Genomic DNA, 22,419 nt, shown 5'->3' on the forward strand with positions numbered 1-22,419 from the left:
TTCCTATTCACAGGATCAGTTCTTAAGTGTTACTTTTTGCTCGAGGATATTCCTCATTTTCAAAAGCTTCTCCGCCAGAGACACGTCTAATTTGAACAAAAGGATTTTTTTTTTACGACTTTGGTGACATCTTTTAGGTCAGCTTCTTCTTTTCTGCTAAAGTAAGATCAGCAGCCTTTAATTTTGTAGTAATGGTAAGATATATTTGGGCCTTGAAGATTAGGCTATGAGATGTTATAGCACAGTGATAATTTAATTTAAAAAGTGGAGCAAGATTGTATTTAGTGCACTACAGTCCAAGGAGACATGTGAAATTTCAAAGGTTTTTATACATATCAAAATAAGTGACTAAAGTTAGATTATACTTGATGAAGACTGAGACCAAAAATTAATATGTGTCCCTCTGAAAAGGATAGACATCTGCAGATTAAACAATTTATATGAGTCCAAATTAACTTTAGAAACTGAAGCTGGAGAACTGGACATCACTGTAGACAACTGGAAAAGACCTTTGCTCAAATGCACCTCTGTTAAAAGAAAATCAAGAGAGAACTCTAGAATGCATTTTATTTGCTTTAGTGTCACAGTCAACTATTGTTTTGCCTTTATAAAGATGAAAGATATGGCCTCACCTGGAATACTCAGTCTACATCCACAGTTAGAAGGAACATTGGAAAAACAAGGGCCATAGAGAGAAAAAAGGAGTGAGATATCTCAGGTGTCAGAGAGCTACAATATGAGAAATCATTGAAAATATTGTGTCTTTTTTTAACTTAGAAAAAAAGGATGACCAGGGCGGGGGGGAGCAATAAGTAGTTCAACAAAGAAAGATTGATCAATATTGGATATTAAACCTCATGCTTCAAGAATAGTTCTTTGTTCACTTAGCGAGAGATTGGAACGAGAATCTGAGTAAAGTCGTGTCTTCAAATAGGATTACAGAACTGCATGACTTCTTTGAAAATGTTATCACTGAGCTATTCCAAAACCCACTACTAGAAAATGAGTTAATTCTGGGCTTAAAGGTAGGATAAACATTTTAAGGTAGGCTTAGGCAATTTCCCAGTTGAAACACACAGCCGTAAGGTTGTTCTGATTACAGTGCGGCAAAACTTGTGATTACAATTTAAGGCATCTGGTGGTTCTGGTTGCCAGATTTTTATACCCCTTGTCACTATGCTTGCAACCTTAGAAAGCAGTTTTGTTTGGACACACAGATCTGCACTTTGGTAATTTGTCTTTAACATCTGTATGTATAAGCCTTTTGCCAAGTATCTAAGCTCTACAATATCTACTCTTTTCTCAAATAGTATCTCATTCATGTGATGTATTCTAAATCATTGAAATATTATCTTGGCTCCAGTTTAACAGCTTGTCTTCAAATCTGTTCTTCAACTTAAAAATATTCAATAAGCAACTTTGGGAATATGTTATTACTGCTTACTTGAAAGTATGAAATATGAATATCAAAAGGGATTTATTTTAAAATTTATGGGCAGTATCATGATCTGTCTCATTTATTCTAATTTAGAGCAACATGAAGCACCAAAATTATATTGACTTAGTGACTGCCTTTGGAGGTTCTTATGCTTTTTTTCTTTTCTTAAACATCCTACAAAACATGACTACATAGACCCCTTCTATTCTTTCCTTCATACTCACTAATCCACTCTCACTTTTGTGCATTCTCTGCATGTACATATTGTATAATCTCTTTTCCTGACTTGAACAAAGATAAACACTCATTCTTTTTTCCTTATATTCACCTCCTTCTGCATTGTAAAATGCAAAACTGTAGAAAATAGGACTTTTAACAATTTTTTATATATATATATATATTTTTAGTGGCCGGTGCTTACTTTCATCTTTCTTCAAAGATGAACAAAAGACTTACTTTCATCCAAAATTCCCATCATCACCTACTGACCTTAGCAAGAGCAGAACATGTTCCCATTGCAAACCCTCGCAAAGCAAGGCTCCTGGGCTTTCCCTGGCTGGGGGGTGAAAGACCTTTTTCAACAGAGGCTCCACTTAAGGCAGCCAAGGCTGAGCTTTACTGAAAACACTGAGGATTAGCAGCCGTTTTGCAAGACTGGAGTTCTTTGTGACACACTTTTTTTCAGAGTACTATTCATCAGCTCTAGCCAAGGAGCCTCCTTCCTTTATAAGCAGTAGCACACTCAGAATTTCTGAGGAGGGGAGAATTACTTGAGTCAGTGACAAGAGGGAATGGCACAGGAATTAAATGCTTCAGTCCCTATCCATGAGTTCAGAAGCTTGGCACTTTGTTTGAACCTCATGTCTGCCTTCTCCAATATTTTGCTCAAATTTGGAAGATGCAGCAGGGATTATTTGCCAAATTGCTTCTTTTCCACATGGCTAGTTACGGGAAGATAATTTTGAATCTCTTTTTAATTCAATTAATAGCTGGCTATAAGGCTTAAATGTTAATATATGTTAACCTTGATTACAGGATGGTTATTTTGGACAAAGTAATGGTCAAAACCCAATAGCTGACTACTAGTGATGCATCTTTTTTTAGAAATCCTGTTTGTGAGGGAGTAAGTCAATTAATGAATCCCATCTTAAGAAAACTGCAAAGAAGGAAAGAGATTGTAATAACTCCAGATTTCAAAGAGGGACTAGTTAGTTGATATCATTTCAGTGATTCTTTGTGAGATTTTTTCATGAAACATTCTATTTTTTTGTGTAAGGCTTTGGCTGGCATGTATTCTTGAAGAAAGTAAATATAAAAAATTAAAGCACAGATGGGAAAAAAGCATGTCTCTTAGAGTATGCTTAAATTGAAAGAACAGCTGGGAAATTGAAAAAATTATTTCACAATTAAAGTTTGTAATATAGTTGTGATGATGCACTTTTAGAGAGACAAAATTCTCTAAGGTCATCAGTCTGGGGCTGTCATGTTTTATTACTTCAAATCATACAAAGTCATAAAATTTGACAAAAATACTTTAGTTATGTTGCCAAAAGAATGAGGACAGATCAAACATATTGGAGCACATTCCAAAACTTTGCTTTTATAGCCAAGATTGCTTGCTTTTAAGCAAGCTTTAAATTGGCAAGAAAGAAAAGACAACATGTAGGGTGTATGTTAAAAGAAATTTTTGTTTTCTAACCATAGGAAGAGATGGTATTAATCCTTTGTGAATGGTTGCCAATTCTTGCTTAAATAAGAGCCCTCCTGATTACTGTTATATAGTTTGTGTCCACATTACAGATCAATTTACTGAAAAATTAATGAGGGTCATTATCTTCCTGTAATTGCAGTGAAAACCAAATGTTGTCCTGCCATTAATTTGAAGTTTTAGATCCTTCACATTTTTGGCAGCAGCAGTCTGATAAATTTAGAATAGTTTAACTAAAACTAGCTTTCTTCGAATTTTCAAGGTGGAAAACTGAAGAATGTGCATAAGTTTTCCATGAGAAACAGCTATTCAGACCTTAATTGTGCTTAGTAAATTCTTTTAATAAATAGTTCAAAAGAACTTGCAGAAATATTGAACAGGTGGTATTACAACACATATTGCATGCATAGTCATCTAATGTAGATATGGAAAAAATTGCAGGGATAATGGTATGTCTGTAGTGTTTTTCCTCCAATTTTTGTTTTGAATTTCCAAAAGTGGAGTAGACCCAACAGAAAACCTAGCAAGAGAAAATACACATTTACAGCATTTTTTAAATATGCATTGAAACTACAGTGTTTGACATGCATTAAGCTGTCAAAAGCTTTTTGAGTTATTGTTCTTGCATCCCTCCTAAAAATGTCCTGTGGTTTGGTCAAAACTTATCTTTGTGAATTTAAACCAAAGAAACTTGATCAGCCCCTTCCAATACCTGTGGTCACCATCCTGGCATTTTGTTCCTTAAGATGTTTAATTTATACGTAAAACTGAGCAAGACATAAAATGGACTTAAGCATCCATAATCAGTTTTGCTCTGTTATAGTAGAACAGTGGAAAAATAAGAATACCACTGATGGGTCTCATCAATTCTCTTCCTGAATACTTTTTCGGAGTACAGGTGAGACCTTCCTGCTTCTCATGCTCTAGCTGACTTGAGTTATCTTTAACACAGTAAAGATTGGTCTCACATACCTTCCCTTGTTTCAGAGTGGCAACGTTCTTTGGATTGTGGCCACATCTGGTTTCTCCATGAGTCATCTGAAGTAGAATTTAGTGCATAATTTGAAACTTTATTTTTTTTTCAAACTCTGTGCTAAGGTGCAACTGTCTCCTTGTCATCCACATACACCACAGAATCCTTAAATTTCTGATTCACAGACACAGTTTCGTATATCAAGACAGAAAATACAGTTTTGTCAAAGACTATTTTAACGGACTTCACTTTAAATTAAAATACTAAATATCTAAATTGTTTGCTTGTAGTATAATAGAAATCTGCACACTAGGCAGGCTTTCCTGGGATGACACTATCTTTTTGGATTCCACTGAACATGGATAACCATGAAGGGTCATGTAGACTTTATAAAAAGAAGAGCATACTGTCTCAATTTCATCACAGCAGTTTGTATAGGCAATATGAAGTATTTTGCCTACATACATACACCACACATGCTGCTTACTGTGCATATTTGTAATGAATGGAGCACCATATTGCCAGACTCTCTATGTTTATATTTGTATTTCCACATCACTGCAATGTATCGGTGTTCTGAAGACAAAATACTGAAAAAAAAAAACCGAACAATTTTTCAGACAGTTTTGTTTTCTTTAAAATAGCTTTTCATATTTGTTTTTACAGTCTATCAATGTTGCTACTGCTTAAAGTTAGGAAAAAAATTGAAGAATCACTATCCCTTCCAAGATCCATTTATCTTGACAGACCTAAGGGAACATATTTTTAAGGGCATTTCATCAATCCCCATCAATCAGACCTTAAGCTATTTTAAATCAGCTTTTAATAAAATAATATATTTCTCTATGTTTTCTGAAAGTCAGTTATCAATTTTAGTAGCTTGTAACTTTTGGAAAAAATTAGTACATTGCAGAAGAAAAAAAAAAAAAGCAATCATGTCTGGAAAACAGACATTTTAAATTGTCTTTTGTTTTCCCTGGGGCAGGAAATCCCAATGGACTATGTGTTGTTTCTCAAGGGAGGGGAAAAAATCTTTTGGGAATGTATATGGAAATGCTTGAGATGTCTCCACACTATTAACTTCTTACATGCCCCATTGAGCAGGTCTGCCTGTCCAGACCTCCAGCTAAGATTTTTCTCTTATCTCATTTTCCTGTCAGCAAACAAAAGGTGAAAGTAACGTCATAAATGGATACTAGCTGAAAGCAAGCTGTGATTTATTGGAAAATATTCATGCTAAAATTGTGTAATAAAATACAGAAGGTTTAAATGCTAACTCTTAAAACAGTAAATACTTTAAAGTAAATTATACACAGGACATGGCTCAGTTAATGCACTAAATGCAAGTTTACCGACGTATTATCATATCTGGTTACATCTCATTTGGAGGAATCTGTTTGTTGTGCTTTTATAATTTACACTTTGAAGCAGAAGGGAAAAAATGCCCCCTTCACTGGCAATAATCTACTTGAACAAAAAACAAGTATTTCATTAATACAACATGAAACTAAATGCATGAAACACCTTAATTGTCTGCACAAATATTTATGAAGAATGACTGTCACTCTGTGTTCTTGACTGATTTTGTACCTAATACTAAAAGGTATTACAGCATGATCACACATTCTTCTGTATGTTTTTAACTAACTACAGAAGGTAGAATAAAAATGATGACCTAGAAAAAGCAGAAGAGTGCACAGGAAAAGGGAAGAGGCTTTGAGAGTGGAAACTATCCCAAAGACTGTCTTAGAGTTGAGCTCCCACCATTCCAAACACTGAGCTTGTTTAGTACGTGTGATACTACACTACTGCTTTCCTAACTGCACATGTGTTTTCACTTGGTTTGTCACATGGAGGATGATATAGGCTCTTTATACTATATATGACGCAAATATGTTTTACAGTGCGTTTTTTTTAGAAGATGTAAATAAAATCGTAAATGAAAAATATTCTTGAGATTTCAAAAACGTGTTGTTAATAGAAACTACATACTCAAACTAAATATTCTATATGGGTACATAAATAATTTAAAATCAAAATTTAACAACACTGTCTTCAGAACTAAAATCAATCATTTGGTGATTAACCGTTCTCATTAGCAGTTAAGGATATTCATTAAGACCGTAGTCTAAGATTCTGAATCACCATTTTTCAACATCACAGCTAACTGGTATTTCTCTTAGAAATCAGGGAAGGAATTCATAAAGTTCCCATTAGTCTAAAAATAAAGAATAAATAAATAAATAGAGTGAGTCATGAATGGCATTTTGCCAAAGCTCAGTAGCACTGAAGCCGGGAAGACAAGAAGCCAATGATGCTTCTGCCATTCACTGAAATGAATATAAATATTCCTTGTTATGTGCAACAAGCCACCAACATTCAAAATTAGGATTTCTTATTCATGAACAGTATAAGAAACACTGCCAATGGATATTTAATTTTTAAATACTAGGTCATGGCATTGGGCTATAATTTCACACATTGAATATTCACACTTTTTAGAGACAAGCCTACCTGTTTTCAGTTATATTTTTACTTGCATGCTACCATCAGATTATCAAATCAGGACTTTATGAGGCTAGTGTAAAGATGAGATTCTACCCTAAAAAGGCCACATTTGAAGAAACACTTGCTATCCCAGATCTAAAGTAATCCTTTCCCCTTGAGCAACAGGCAACTGAAATAAACTTATAATCAAGTATGCTGGTGGGGGATACTTATGACATTTTTCATTGAAGACGTTTGGTATGTAGCCGTATATAACTTTATAAACTTTACAATATTTTTAGCAAATCTGTATGTGTCACAGATTTTTCTTAACATATAAAACCATTTATCTTTTTTATCTCAACTTACAATATCAAGTTAATTTTTCTTAGGAACTCCTCGTTCAACAGAACAAACTATTTTAGAGAATAGCTCATGATGTGATGGAGCAAATCATAAGGCAATCTTGTGAGGAAATATGAAGCAAATTCCTCTTTTCAAAGTATGTTATTGGGGAAATGAAAAAGAGCTGGGCATTCACAGTTCATTCTCAGCATTGCTTTCTAGGGAAGCACTCATCTTGCATTCCACTTCCAACCAGAAGGAAGAATGATTCTGAGTTCAAGGATCAAACTAGTTAGGAAGCTGTGGAACACAATTAGTCCCTTTTGTAAGCTATAAAACTGGGTGTCTCCTGTTTGAAAGCTGTGTTCACAGAGCATCTTTCAGCATGAAAAATCATTAGGTTTTATTAAACCTCACAGATAAAGGAAACTGAAAGCATTTTGAGAAATTCTTAAACTTTGCAACATACTGGCTTCTAAATATAGTTTATGGAGCTTTTGTAAGATTTTTTTCTTAAAGAAGAAGCCTCGATGATGATTTTACCAAGAGAGAGCCAGTCATTTGAGCTGAAGGCCTGCCAAATTTTGAATGCTCAAGGCTTTGAGACAGTGCACACCAGATGCTTATTTCAGCTTTCGGTTTTGAAGGACTGAATTTACTCTTTTAAATGCTGTAGTTAGTTTTTTAAGATACGCTGCATCTCTCTCTCCACAGTTTCCATTGCTAATTTGCTAGCTACATTTTCATCACTAGTTCAAAATTTCTTCAAGTGCTAGACCAAACCCTGAGTTTTCCAAAACACTTGGGGGAAGCAGGACCCTGAAATAAAAATGGACTGGACTGTACTACAGAAAGCACTAAGGGCTGCCTAAAGTAAGGGAAGCTCAAGTGGTCATCTCCATTTGGTTAAAAAACTGAGCATCTTTATATGTTCTTGTCAAATGCCACTTGTTTATTTCCCTTTGCTGTTCCATTAGCACAGTTAAGAATCTTTAAAGCAAAAGCTTCTGAGGAATGCTGTACTTGAAAGATAAAATGGGAAGGTACTGTGTTAAGAGTGAACAAACACAAATATTTGGAAATAAGATTAGCACATGTAGGCATCATGTTGCAGAAGCAAAATGCAGTGTGTGATGCAGGAAAAAAAATATTTAAAATTATGTAATCCTGATTAAAAATACTTTTTTTAAATTTTGCGTCAATAGCTAGGATTATCCATCTAAAAGCAGGCAGTTTGTTGGAACAGAACCAAGAAGAAAAGTCTTTCCATCCCTTGTTTCCAAAAGTTCCTTGTTGACTCTGGTGCCCCACAGAGCACTCGGGCAGCGACAGTCTTCTCTGGAGATGAGTCCCAGCCAGCGCTCCTGAAAGCCTGAAAGGCAGCTGCCAGTTGGTGCCATTCTGTAAAGACCAGAAACTGGAGCCAGAATCTTCTCAAAACAAATGATGCTACTGGCATTGATTGTAGTGCTATAGAACAGGAGGAACTCTCAGCAAAAATGGCTGAGAACAAAGATATGTGTTATAAGATGGGTATTTTATGGGAGGAAGCTGTCCCTGTCTGTCAGGATCTGATGGGATGGGCCACTGAACAGGCAGAATTTTAAATGCATTTTCCAGAGACTCCCTTGGATGCAAAATACTGCTCTGAAGATGAGTAACCACAACCAGCAATGGAGAAAGTACATCATCATTGATACTGTATGCAGCTCACTGGAAAAAGAAGCTATCTGTCTTAATACCCAGGAGACTATCCATATAGATGAGGCTTAAAAACAGATTTAACCATGAGGACAAAAGAACCCAGATCTGAGAATCCTGAATGACAGGGGAGATAAAGAAAAGGGAGTTCAGACTGGGCAGCCAGTAAGCTGAATGGTCTTAATGAAGGGAAAGAAGGAGGGAGCTTAAAAAAAAAACCAAACTGAATCTGTGTGAGCAGAATTTTTAAAATGGATGTGTCACAGAGAGGAATTCATAAAGGCAATGAGCTGCCAAAGGGGGCTGGAAGACTGATCTTAAAGCCAGATGAGGCAGGAATTGTCTGATTGGCTTGAGGGTTAAAAAACATTGTGAAATAGGAAGGAAATTCACTGAGGAAAATGGTGAGTGCGAAGGACTTGACTTAGATGAGACTCTTGGGAAATGTTACTCCCACATGGACTTGAGAGGGACAAGAAAAGGAAAATGTGTATTTCCTTGTGATTAAAATGATCACTCTTTTTTTCTATTCTAATAGCATCCTTACTAGTTAGAGACAGTCCACATGAAGTATGCCTTAAAGAACATGCCTGATTTACTGGTTTGCTCCATTATCAACTTCAAATAATCAAAAAAAAAATCATCTTTTGAGTCAAATGAGTTTTTAGATACATCAGATGAAACCTAAGTTTCACTAAGAAGTCAGTAGGGGGTTTTCTACTTGTTTTGAGCACAGCTAGGTTTTTGTATGCTGTCCTTAGAGCCTTTTAAAATAATAAAGTTTACCATAACAAAGAAGCTGAACTCCAAACACGGATAAATTTTCCCTAGATGCAAGTCAAATAAACTAAAGTGCCAGGGAAAAGAATCAGGGTATTACTAACTGTATTTCTATAGCTGGTAAACTGTAGCTGTCAGAATCCTTGCTTGTACGTGGTAAGACAGGGTCAGATTGCTTATATTTGTTGCAGTTTATACATTTCTGAGGGTTATTAGTTTTGGGGTTTACCTTCTAGTTATTTGAACCTTATTTCATCATGCCAGAGTAGTTTTCAGAAAACGTTCCCAGAAAGGCTTCAGTAGCTGCAACAGGGGTTTTCAATTTACTCTTATTTATAGGCAATCATTATATCTGTCAGAAAATCTGGTATCAGGATGGAATTTTGACATAAGTGAAAAACACAGGGATAGTTAATATGGACGAAGTTCAGACTTCATGCAGGGAAGTTTAGTTTTACTCAAATCAGTTCCTTAGAAGCAGAAAAATACAAGATTTTGTCTCACTTTACTGATTCACTTAAGCTGTCTTTTGCCTACTTTATCCATTTTTTTTAAAAGTTGTATTAAGAAACTGGAAGTTGGTGTTCCCTTTGAATAGCTGAATTACCCTGTTTATGGAAAAACTTTCTGAAAAGAAAAGCAAAAAACGTGGAAATTGTTTCATTAAGTCTTCACCAGGGAATTTTCTTGAATATTGAACTGTCTGAATGGACAGGATATCTGTGATTGCAATAGGAAAGTAGGGCAAGAGTGTTTTCCATTGCTACATATATGTCATTTTTGATGTGCAGCTTTTTTGATGTTTGAATGTTGACTTTTTGCACGGCTGAGATTGTCAGTTGACAACTGGTACCATGGAAAAATGAGGCTACTGCTTCTTGGCCAACTGGCACATTCTCCTTAAGGAGCTGTTTTATATTTCACTTTGAAACAGTGACTTTGAAGTAATATCTTGCAGGTGGTTACACCTTGAAAATGGAAAATGGGGAGGAAAATTGGTGCACAGAACATAATGTTGTAGTTCAAAGGAAAGGACCTAAAAGAAGTATATGAAGTGTCTTAGTATGATGTCTACAAATTCTGTGGAGGAAGACAAAACTAAAAAGGTTTTCAGGTGCCAGCTATCAAAATTAAACCTCTCAGGTGACTCAAATACATCAGCGTAAGACTATATATCAGGTCATATGATGAGCAGCAGGCCTCCGGTGTGCTGATGTCATGTCATATGTAGGGGAGCTGCTGGTGGGGTGAGGGCTATGGCTATTGCCCAGGAAATGTCCTTTCCACTGCGCTGGGTGTCTCCCCATTCCCACACCCTGACAGAATGGAACAAAAGAGGCTTTTTCCTTCCAGGATCACGCACGTCAGGTGCAGGCCTGAACCAAAAAGCAAGCATAGCGATTAAGCTGATAGCATGAGTACACGAGGTGAATGACTCCTGCTGCTTGCAGCGTGCGAATGAACAGGGCTGCAGAGCTGCTCTCTGGACAGGGCTTAATACACTGCTTACTCACTTCTATACTAGACATTTGAAGAAGATGCTACTGTTTTTAAATGAATACAGTTTTTCTTCTATGATAAGAACTTTTAGCTTTTCTTTGTGTGAAAAAGTTATATTAAGTGGAGTGATAGTTAAAGATCAGACGTTCCTCTAGTGTGTTTTCATGTGGTTTTGACACTATTCGAAAAGCAAACTAAAACTGAAGTAGAACAAATTATGACAGTTGTGTGGTTGATTATGCTGTACCACACCAAAATGTTCTAATATGCTAGTTTTGACTTTATACTGAATTATTCTGGTCTTCATGCATGCTTAAGCACAGCTTTTGAAATGCATGTAGCTGCCTTCAATTTCTTGATGGTTACATTATTGAAAGGTACTGAAGAGTCTAAAAATTGAATGCCTTTTAAAGAATTTCAGTTGCTTACATTGAGAGAGCTGTAATGTATCAAGCAAAGCTTTTTTTTTCCTCCTTGTGGAAACTTAAATAATAAGATGTAGCTAGCTATTCAATAAAATAGACTATTAAACTCTCAGCTGTGTTACCACAATACAGAGTTTAATCCTTGTCCAAAACCAATGATAGAAAGTTGATATATTGTTCCACAGAGGGTAAAAGAACCCTATATACTTTCTGTTTCTTTTAAACTCTATCAGGATGCTTGTGACCTGCACACCAATACAAAACTGAAAAGATAATTTTTTTCCCTACAATATTAAAGGGAGTTTAAGCGAAGTTAGGACACTGTACGCTGCTTGGGTTTAATAGGAATCTTTAGATACAGCTGAATTGGAAAGAAAGTTGCTGTCATGTAAGAATTCTGAAATACTCACTCATCTGGAGAGAGAAATGTTTCACTCCCTACAGCTTCTGTGAAAAATGTAATGCTTTGAAGAATACTGGTTTTCCATCCATATTTTTGCTAACACAGAGAGGGGGTAACAAAGAGAAGGTTGCATATTCTATCAGCCTTCTCTTTTTAGCAGTAAGACCTTTTTGTGACCTTAGTAGGCTCCTGAAAGGTTATTAGATAAACTGATAAATCTTCATATTGGCAGTATAAAGACAGCAGCAAAGTTCCTTCAGCTTCTTTCTCTCCAGACTCAGCCATAATGTGTTGGAAGTTGGAATGAAAACAGATATCTCCTAATCATACAAATTAAAGGATACATTTGCTGAGCTTAGTAAACATCTTAATTTAGGTTTAACCTGTTTCACAAATGATAAAAACTAATAGCATTTTCAGTGATTATTCAGAACACAGTAAGCATTTTTTTTTTAAATTACATTTAAGGAGTAGTAATGCATTTTGCTAGGCAGCTTGAAAACTGACAGTGAGTGTTTGCAGAACTATTTAGGTGTGGGATTTATTTTATACAAAACATGGATCTGGATTTTGTAACCTGAAGAATTCTTTAACATTTCCTCCAAACTTGGTTTACTTGGAATAGACCTTAGATTCACAAACTAGTATTTCATTAATTCTCACTACAGAATAAATACAATTCTTTTTTTCCTCTCCCCATTTCCTAGAGATATGTATGTTAAAGGAAATGAAATGATCACAGTATTTCCAGTTGTAAAGCAATTCTGTGTATGTGTGTGTGTAAGGCTATTTGGTTTAATTTGTTCCACTGTGGAATGTGCTGTATCTGTAAGGCATTTCTAAGTGCTAAATTACTATGCCATACATTTTTTTTCCTATGAAATTATCTGATGCTCCTATTATTTCTTTACCAGTAATTTATATTGGTTAGTCCAAGAAACTGAAGGAATAAAGTGGCAGATGAAATTATCTGTGCTTATTTCTGAAACTTCTTACTCAGTGCCATAGAAACTCTCCTTTTCTTTAACATTATATTGACACTTACGGTCCACTGACAAAATGTTTTCTCAGTAATTTAGCTGTTATTAACAGTGAGAGATTTCCTAGTGAGAGCATTTGGGCTAACAAAATATTTTCTCTGTGTGACATCCTTGTTTCATATACTAGTATTTACATGAATTTTTATTTTTTTTTCAAGAGACAATTTTTCCCATTTCCCATTCTGCAGTATGTGTGGGTATCTTTAAAGCTTCCTTAGTGTCTTGCTGCTAGCTAAATTGCAGAACCCTTTTTCTCTGAAGTACAACTTGTATGTTCTGATCCAGGAAGAATTTTTTTTATGGTAAGGGTGCTGAGACACTGGCACAAGTTGCCCAAGAGAAGCTGTGGATGCCCAGTCCCTGGAAGTGTTCAAGACCAGGTTGGATGGGGCTTTGAGCAACCTGGCCTAGCGGAAGGTGTCCCTGCCCATGGCAGGGGGATTGGACTTGATGATCTTTGAAGGTCCCTTCCAACTCAAACCATTCTCTGATTCTGTCAGTATATGGGAACGGGAAGACATCAGAATCTATGGAAAGGCCACCAGTCCTGATTTTACTCTTGTACCTAAACTGTTTTAACATACTATTTATCTGTATATTCATATCACATCTGCAGCCTAGTCCACATTTCTACTTTCTACCTATTGTCTCTTGATTCTGAGGCTCACAAACTTTAGTGCCAAAGTAGTATGCCAGGATGAGGGCTGTGCAGCATGCCAGCTTTTGCAGCTTCTTCAGCAATGCCAATAATTCTGCCTCTTCAAGGAGGATTTAAGTTTTCCATCCCTCTATTTATCTCTCTTCCAGGCTGAAGAGACAGATTGAACTTATTCTAGGCAGCTAATTAAGGTAGGCTAAGTCATCTGATGAAACTCTGGTTTTGCTGAGCTCCAGAGAAGGATACAAGAGTGGCAGCTCTCTCTTGCATACCCTAATCTAAGGTCTGAGACTATGTCTTCTAAATCAGTTGGCAGCATTTTGCATGTCTACCCCTATAATTATCATAACGGTGGAGGAAAACATTCATACTCTGCCCCCATCCTGGCTTTCAGCCAAAGCTATGTAAAAATCCCATGAAATAACAGATGAACCCAGAGGTTCTTGCATTAAAGTATGTAAAAGGTTGTTAAATAAGTAGTGGTTTACTAAACTGCCTTGGGTTACTGGAAGAAGTATAGTAATTCAAAGAATGTGGTATCTTTTAAAAAATACAAATACTGTAGTAGAAAAGGACAGTATAATATAGTCACTGAAGATACTAGATGACATATTTTGAAGGTTAGAAATGGGTATCTGTGTCTTCTGGGCAAAATTCCATTCTAAGCAATAAATACATGATACCTTCTTTCTTGTGCTTAGGAATTGGGCAAATTATATCAGTTGTTTCTTTTGGTAACTTATGGTGGGATGCACATTATTGAATTTGTTCATAAACAGCAACAAAAAAGGAGCAGTAACGAGATAATTGTCTTTTACAGAAACACCGTTCTAAACCCCAGTCTCTCTGCAAAAGTTTCTAAGATATTTTAATGCTTTTGCTACTACGTTTTGTATGTCAAGTGGGTATGCAAACAAAAAAGACTGGAAACTGTCGACTCAAGCATCTCCAGGCTCATTTCCTATATGTGCATTTGAAGAAAAAGAAAAATAAAGCACTTGATGGGAGTAATTAATGGAGAAAGTCTCCCAATTTGCTGTTTGGACCAGTCAAAAATCATAAGTTTATGATCATATTAATAACAAACACAGCACATGAAAATATATCTTGAATACTAGCAAGAGCTTGGTTCAGTAAAACAAGCCTTGGTTTGTCGCATTGATAACATCTTGGAAATGGAGAGCTCTCAACTTCCATTTTGTCTTGTAGACTTGTACAAGAAAATCTCTAGTCCTCTTTGTTGATTTTGTACGATTCCATACCTGTATCACCAATTTGGTATTTGTGGAATGATGCAGAAATAGTCTTTACAACATAATTTTTAAACATGTGCAAAAGTGTCATTTCAAATCCTTTCACAGAAATTTACCTGAAGGAGATATAACAATAAACTGCATAGTCAGATCATTTAAAGTAGTATGGAAACTTTATCTGATAACATGTACTAATCTGAAAGTTAAAAAGTGTTTTCTTTTGGATCCTGCCAGTATTCTTTTGCTTAGCAAATACATAGTTGATAGAAACAAGCATTTTTCACAATAAGTGAAAACAGATGCATTTCTTAGGAAAGGAATGCAGCTCTTGATTCAGAGTCAGAATCATCTCTTGCGTACTTCAAAATCCAACAGAGTACAAGATATTTGTCCTTGTCCATTGTGTGCAGATGTTTTTGGATGATGGCATGTCAGAATATCTTTTTGTATTTGAGATATGAAGTTAAATACGAGTATGACAATAATTATATCCTTTCCTTGGTAATTGTTCATCAAAAATTATGAGCGTTCATTCCCAGACATCTTAAAACACCTGATTGTGTTGTGCTTAGAGAAGAAATACTGACAGAGAGTTTTAGGCTTCCAGAATAATATGACAAGGAGAACTTAATCTGAGTTCAGAGTATCCAAAGATACCACGTCTCTATCACCAAAGTGCCCCCCTCCCAGTCTGCTGAGATGGGTCAGAATTGAAGGTCTTGTCTTAGGCTTAAATGTTGACTCCTGGCACAGACTTTTATTTTCTAGTCTTTTGATCTACTGATAAACTACAAAGAGGTTACCTATATTCCATATGCTATAATCAATTTCATTATTCAAATGTTTATAACAGGAAAGACTAAGAAAGTATGACCCATTTCTTTTACACTATTGATTTGAACAAAGTCATATTTCTAGAATCATAGGATCTAGTTTATGTACTAAGGAGTAAATTCAAGTTAGCATTCAGTTATTTCAATGTGTTAATACCTGAAAAAATGCAGTTCCTTGAGTAGAAGTGCCATGATCCAAATGGTAAAGCTGCCATTAATTCGGATAGAGATTTGTTTAATTGTGAAACTTAGGGGAACTGCCTGTCTTCTAGGAATATCTGAAAATCTGATGTTGTTTTTTATATTAAAAAAAATCCAATGTCTAGTAGCCGACATACATGTCTGCATTTAAAATTTCCAGTCTTGTATTTCAGCTGTACACCCATCTGCTATCCTCTCAAATTAATTGAAAATCTTATTATTGAGAGGTTTGCTCTCCCTGCCCACATATGCATTTAAAAAAAAAAAAAAACAAACTTACACTTCCATATACAAATTGATCACAAGGTAGGGAAATTCAAAGAAGAAAGTTCATTTCAGGTATATTGCTGTGCAGTTGATCTAGGGTTTTGGCTTTTGCTTGACAGCAAAGCTTACTGGCTTACTGCTAACCACTGGATTAGATGGAATAGTGGTTTGTTCTAGTGTGTCATCTGAACGCTTAAACATAATCTACTTTTGAAAAGACAATTCCAGTTTTATGTATGGTATGTATAGTAGTGGCATAAGGCATTAACACAGTTCAGATCTAAAAAATGTGTTTGCTTGAAGCAGCAATCTGTAGCAATTGTAGAACAGAGTCTTCTGCTCCCTATGCAGGAGCAGATCAGAAGAGAACCTGGATCTGCTTAACTCAGTTTCTTCCCATTGTGTTTGTCCATTAAGCAGATGAAGCGCACACTTCCTATGCTGTTCCATTCATACAGCCTCGTGTTCATTCAGAAACAGAATGTTTCGCTTAGTTGATGGATTAAAGGCAGGAGGGGAGGAGGAGGGTAAAAATGTTTGGGGATGCGCAATACTTCAGGAATGACGTTTAAAGGTTAATTCACGCTAAAAGTTTGTAATGTATTTTTTTTACACAACTTCAAAACAGGTAATGCCTCTTAAAGTTCTTTAAAAAGGAAGACCTAAAGCAGCTTTTGTGCAGTTTCTGAGAAGTTAATGTTAGGTTATTTTTAAAGTCAATCTTATACTTTCAATACAGTATAAAAACAACTTTTTTGCCATGCCTTGTCTAATCTAGTCTTATATTTTGGTAAGTTGAAATACGAACCTAGGAATGTGTATTAGTGACCTTAAAAAAATAGCAAGTAAACTCTGTGAACAACTTAAAAGGTTATTGTTTGCTTTTCATCTTCACTTGCAGACCAGGTGTCTCTAGCAAAGCAAATCTGAGGAAAAGCTACTTTTGTTGGAGTCTCTTTGTGAACAAAACAGATGACATAAAGAGCAGGTGTTAAAATAGTGAAAAAGGCAAACAGCCGTTATGTTACAGGATGTTTAGCTGTGGGACAGCTAGAAAAAAAATCAGGCTATTCTACAGTATCTCATTTAGAAATCTTTGCTCAAATAAAAGTAACATTTCTCTGTCTTGTAAAACAGAATCTGCCTTCTGATCCCCCAAACAATGGGTTAGATATACTTATCCTATTCCTCTTGTAACTGATTTCCCAGGGACTGACAGGAACAAAAGCACAGTTTTTACTAAATAAGGATGCTGGAATTTGCTTACTGGTTTCTGTTTACCTGATGCCACTTATGATACTGTGTTTGTCTACTTAAGTGGCGTTTAGCACTGAAGTCCTGTGTGTGATTTTACTATTTATGTTAGGAAATTGCTCAGCAGCTGAGTAGATTAGACTGTTTTACTTTGTGTGTTTTTCATCCTGCATTGCACATCTGTTAATGTTGGTCTTAACGTGACAATAGTGAGCATTGTAAATTAATAAGTAGAAAGGTAAGTAAGTGTGGAGGGAAGTATGTTTGCCTGTGAGATTAAAAAAGCAAAAGCTACTGAGCGGACATTATTTGGATGTCTAAATTAAGCATCCTAAACCCATAGACAGATTTAGAGACCCACACTGCAGCCTTCAAGTGTATGCATTTTGGATTTAAGCTTCAAGGTTCATTTTCAGGTAGATGAAAATACTGTGCTTTCTGCTTTGAAGCGTAACTTCTTTTCTTACACACGCAAATTGATTAGCAGGTTCCTTTGACTGTATCGTGATAGTTCTTTAACTTTGTAACTGATGAGAGAAGTGAACCCTAATGCAAAATTATTTTATAATCATATAAGCTTAGAATAAAGAATTGGCTACTTATTGTAGACAATTATGAATTCTCTCCATTTGCAACAAATATTTCTTTCTTTATGAAAAAAAAAAGCCTTTATGACATCACTTGAACACTTACTTGGAGACACTATGTCAACTGCTCAGTTAAGCCCTCAAAATATTTATGGCTTAGAAGATAGGCGTCTTGGTATGAGACGTAAACACACAAATGTAATATGCAATTAAACTATATTATGACACTTTTTCAGGCACCGATGAAATAAAGGTTTATTAAATCAAAATGTAATGAACTGTACAGCATTTAGAATCAAATGAGGTTCTACAAAAATATGGAATAGTGATCAGGTTTAATATCCAGTAATGTTAAGAACCTATGCAGTATACATGTTTTTCTCTTGTTTCTGGTATATTTTTACCAATGTTGCCACTTTGGCAATAAATAAGTCATTTTCCTTTGCAATGAAGTTGCATTAAAGGGAAGCTGTAGCACCTTTCCCAGATCATTTTTCCCTTCAGTGTTGTACATTTGAATGGAAATGTTACAGGATGCGAAGGATATCCGCTAATGAACTTTCTTGAAATTCTCTCACTTCACTGGGCTAGTTTCACTGCAAGTCAGACTTGGAGTCCTTGCTTAGAATTACAATTCTTTATCAACGTGGCTCACACGTTAGTTTCTGCATTCAAGTTTTGAAGTCACGCTTAAAAAAAAAAAAATTCAAAGCTGCCTTGGATAAAGGTACATTCTATATTCTTAAATAGAGACAAAATAGGCCTTGTCAGTAGATTATAAATTAGTAGCTGGTTCTTTCATGTCAGAAATCTCAGACATGCTTGCAGCCTGCCTGCATATGTAATTACTATTTGTCCAAGCAACTCAAATGTAATGACAAACTTTAAAGCATGAGCTCTGCAGAACAGTGCAGTTCTCTGTTCCTTTCTCATCTGTAAAATTAGGTTCATAGACTTCAAAAGTACTTTTTGATTGAAAGGTAATTCAGAAGTTTAGTTTAGATAGTACATGTTGTGAATTTAGAAACTGTCAGAAAAAAAAACCACACACACACACAATGCAATAGATAACAGGATGTTGTAAACAAGATTTTTGTAATAGAAACTACATTCCCCTACCTTCATTAGCCACTGAGTGTTGTTTTCCATGATGTTTTCGAGTAGTTGCAGTCTTTGAACTGAATCGTCATAATCTAAAGGTGCATCCCTTTGCACCGCGTTGGACACGTAAGAAGTGGAAGATCTGCAGTTGTCCGTCTCTGGCAGAAGGAAGGTGTAGCTGCAGGACCCGTGCTGGACCTGGTACTGCTTCTTGCCTGTCTCCATGCTCTTACTAAAGGAGCTGTATCCTGAAGCTAAGAAAACACTGCAGCCCCAACAGAAGTATACAGTCAGCTGCATTTTAATTCCTGCGGTAACCCAGCAAACCTCGAGTGCTGGAGTTGCGCTAAGCGAGAGCCCAGACCTAGTTAACCTGCGCTTAAACGGAGTGCTCAGCTGCCATGTGCCGCCAGAATGAGGGCTGGGCTTCTGTACTGTCCCAGTTGCGAACTGGAAACGTGCCGCCCTCTCCGCAGCCGCCGCTCCGGAGCTGTCAGATGCGCGGAGCGAATGCGGTCCCGCACAGCCGGGGAAGCGGCCCCTCGCCCCGCAAGCCCAGCGGCTCCCTCCGGCCTGGGGACCCGAATCGATCACGCTCCGTCCCTTATATGATAAGTTGATAGGAGCAGGCAGACATGTGGAGCGGGGCTGCTCCTCCTCCCTCCCGGCTTCGCCAGCACCGTCCTGCGGGGGGGTTCGCAGAGCGGGCTGGAGGCGGGGGGAGCGCTGGTCCGAGCGCGGAGCGGGAGGAAACCCCGGGGAGGAGCCGGCAGCAACAGGACCCCTGCGAATTCCTGCAGCACGGCTCTAATTAAGACTTTCCTAGACAGAGCAATCAGTTCCGATAGCCTGCAACTATGCTTGTAAATTATTTGTGGTGGTAATCATTTTTAAGCACTGTCCAAAAAAAAAAGTTCCTGGCCTTGTTTTTTCTGCTTAAATATATTTTCTTTTTTAATGCACTGAACTAAGATGCAATTGTGTTTGTGTTTAATGCATTGTATAATTACAGAGAAAGGCACTGTCCTAAGCATACAAAAGCATGCTTGGGCATGTCCTTGCAAAGAGAACAAGAGAGGGGTTTTAATTAAAAGTTTTCAGTTGAACACAAACATTGTATTTTACTGAATCTCTGAGATGAATACTTATTTTTAGGCATGTCTTTGAAGAGTTAAGTGTTTGTGGGCCTTTTTTAAAATGCCTTTTTTATTTGTCTGTATTAAATGGCTAACTTGGGAAGTGCTAATGTTAACAAGAGTTGCAAATCACAAGTGAGCTGGGATATCTGCAGAGGCGATGGCAGGAAGGGCTCACAAGTGGCATGGCTGACAGCAGCTACCCTGGCAGCTCCCGCTAGCCCAATTCTGTGCCCTCCAAATTGGGAAATACCTGTAAAAGGTGAGGGAAACTCTAAGAAAGTAAGTATTTGAAATGTATGTGTAAGAGTAAAAAGGGATTTTCCCCTCCTTCCCACTCCCATGTTCTCTGCAGGGATCAGTGATCTTGAAAAAGCAGAAAATTACTAAGCAACTTACTGAACTCTGAGAAAGAGTTTATTCCACCAAAATTTTGGAAAAGGTTACTTCTCTGTTTTAGCAAATGTCTTTTTGAAACAGGTACGATAGTATACTGACTACTGAAGACAAACTAAGAGTTTTGCTAGATCTGGATCTGGAAGCTATAGATTTTTCTTAATTAAAATAAACAAAGGGAATGCCATGCTAGTCAAACTAACATGAATTACAGAGTGAAGTTTCTCTTACATGAGAAAAATCCCAGGGTGCCTTGGGATCTCTTAGGACAGACTTTTTCATACTACTTGCTATATTTCATACAGTGTATTAATGTGGTCTTTACTTTTTGAATCATGGAAGTTGTGTTCAGGGATTGTCAAAAATAGTTGTAGCAGCTATAATACATACCTTACATTGTTGGAAGCTGTTGGGATTTCTTTACATAATACATAGTTATCTCTGGAGAGGAAAATCTCTAGAATTAAATTCAGAAAGGCTCAAATTATACTTGGACTGTGATTTGGGGAACCAGTTTGATAGATATTCATCCTGTGGAGTGTTCATCTGTCCAGCCAGTGGAAATGGAGGAATATAGTTGAAACTTGGGATACAGTCAAGATTATTTTCTTCCAAATGTATATATTTGGAAGGTTTGGCATATAAATTAAGCATTCTCCATCCCTTCAACTTTGTGTTCCAATGGCAAAGCAAATTAATGTGACAGCTACCTGCATTGTTAAGGAAGTCTCAAAAGCTTTCTCCATAGTGATTTCTGCTTTTCAATATATTGCAGTCTGTGAAAGAATGCTTAATTCCATATGAATAACAACCCTTTGCAAGGTAGTTGGGAAACCTACTATTATGCAATGAGGACAGCAAGTAGGATTAGATTTATACACTAGACTGTGTGAAGCATTTCTAGGTATCTAACCAGACATTTGTATTCAATATTTTCTTTTCTTCGAATATTTTTTTAGATTTGCTAAGTTAAATGAGAATTTCCTATTCTGACTTGTACTCATCCTTAAACTGGTCTGCTCCCATATCTAGTCCAAAGAGTATAGGGCCCTCAATAGAGCAGTGCTGAAAATAAGAATGCTCCAGCCCTGAAAGGATCTCTCTCTTAAATTACAAGAAACTGGAATGTAATCTTAATTTTTCTCAGTATATTTTCATGCATTTTTTAATCCTTTAGATGTTAAAGAGAAAGATGAGACTGACCAGTGTAATCTTTCAGGGGTTTTGTTTTTTATTATTAGACATCTACTCAAGGGACTCCACATATATAAAAGACAAGATTTAATGGATGCTGAGAATCCATTAGACAGGATTTCCGTGACAGGCTTGATTAAATCGACAGGTTTTGAATTGCTATGAAGCTTGCCATCGGTATGCCACACTGGTGAGTCAGATCACCAATGTAATCTAGCAGCTCAGTTTTGTAGGGCTTTGGAGGAGAGACTAGAGTGTCTCTAAATGTTTGAACTGGAGCCTGTTTTCCGTTAGGAAAGGCCGATTTGTGACCCTGAGAGGCCCTTGAGCCTTAATGGGGCCAGGACAAAGCTGAACTTGGAGGCTGTCTCACAGGGCTTGCTGTATCTTGGACCTCCACTAGGGAGAACTGTGGTTGTATGAATACTGGAAAGAGAATCTAGTTCCCCCTTTACTGCTTTTTTGGCTGGGTTTGGTTTTTTGTGGAGTGGGCTTTTTGTATTGTTTTCATCTTAGTTTTTTTGAATGAATAAATTAATGAATGAATGGCCAGTTGCTATGGCAGCTCTCAGTAGTTCAGGGAAAAGGTATGGTAAGTGCAAGTATTATTCTGAGAAGTGACAACAAACTACTAATGGAAGACCCTTACCAGCACTCCAGGTACCACCAATTAGCTACTCAGCTCTTGCAGTAACACTCTGAGGTTCACCATGGTAATGTTTTCCTCAACTTTTCCTTG

The 22,419-nt window shown here is 36.7% G+C and overlaps 2 protein-coding genes across 6 annotated transcripts in view; one reads left to right on the forward strand and one right to left on the reverse strand.

Moving 5' to 3' along the window:
* ANGPT2 (angiopoietin 2) overlaps positions 1-19,254 on the reverse strand; it is a gene marked incomplete at both ends in the record, with an annotated part of 38,949 nt that extends 19,695 nt beyond the window's left edge. For all 3 annotated transcript variants that reach the window (XM_080342424.1, XM_080342423.1, XM_080342422.1), the window contains one exon: positions 18,973-19,254. In XM_080342424.1, coding sequence (XP_080198550.1) covers positions 18,973-19,254 — 282 coding nt within the window. The remainder of the gene's footprint in view (positions 1-18,972) is intronic.
* MCPH1 (microcephalin 1) overlaps positions 1-22,419 on the forward strand; it is a gene marked incomplete at both ends in the record, with an annotated part of 125,413 nt that overhangs the window by 69,123 nt on the left and 33,871 nt on the right. The window lies entirely within an intron of this gene.

The sequence above is a fragment of the Nesoenas mayeri genome, assembly GCF_963082525.1.
Source record: "Nesoenas mayeri genome assembly, chromosome: 3".
NCBI classification, from domain to species: Eukaryota; Metazoa; Chordata; class Aves; order Columbiformes; family Columbidae; genus Nesoenas; species Nesoenas mayeri.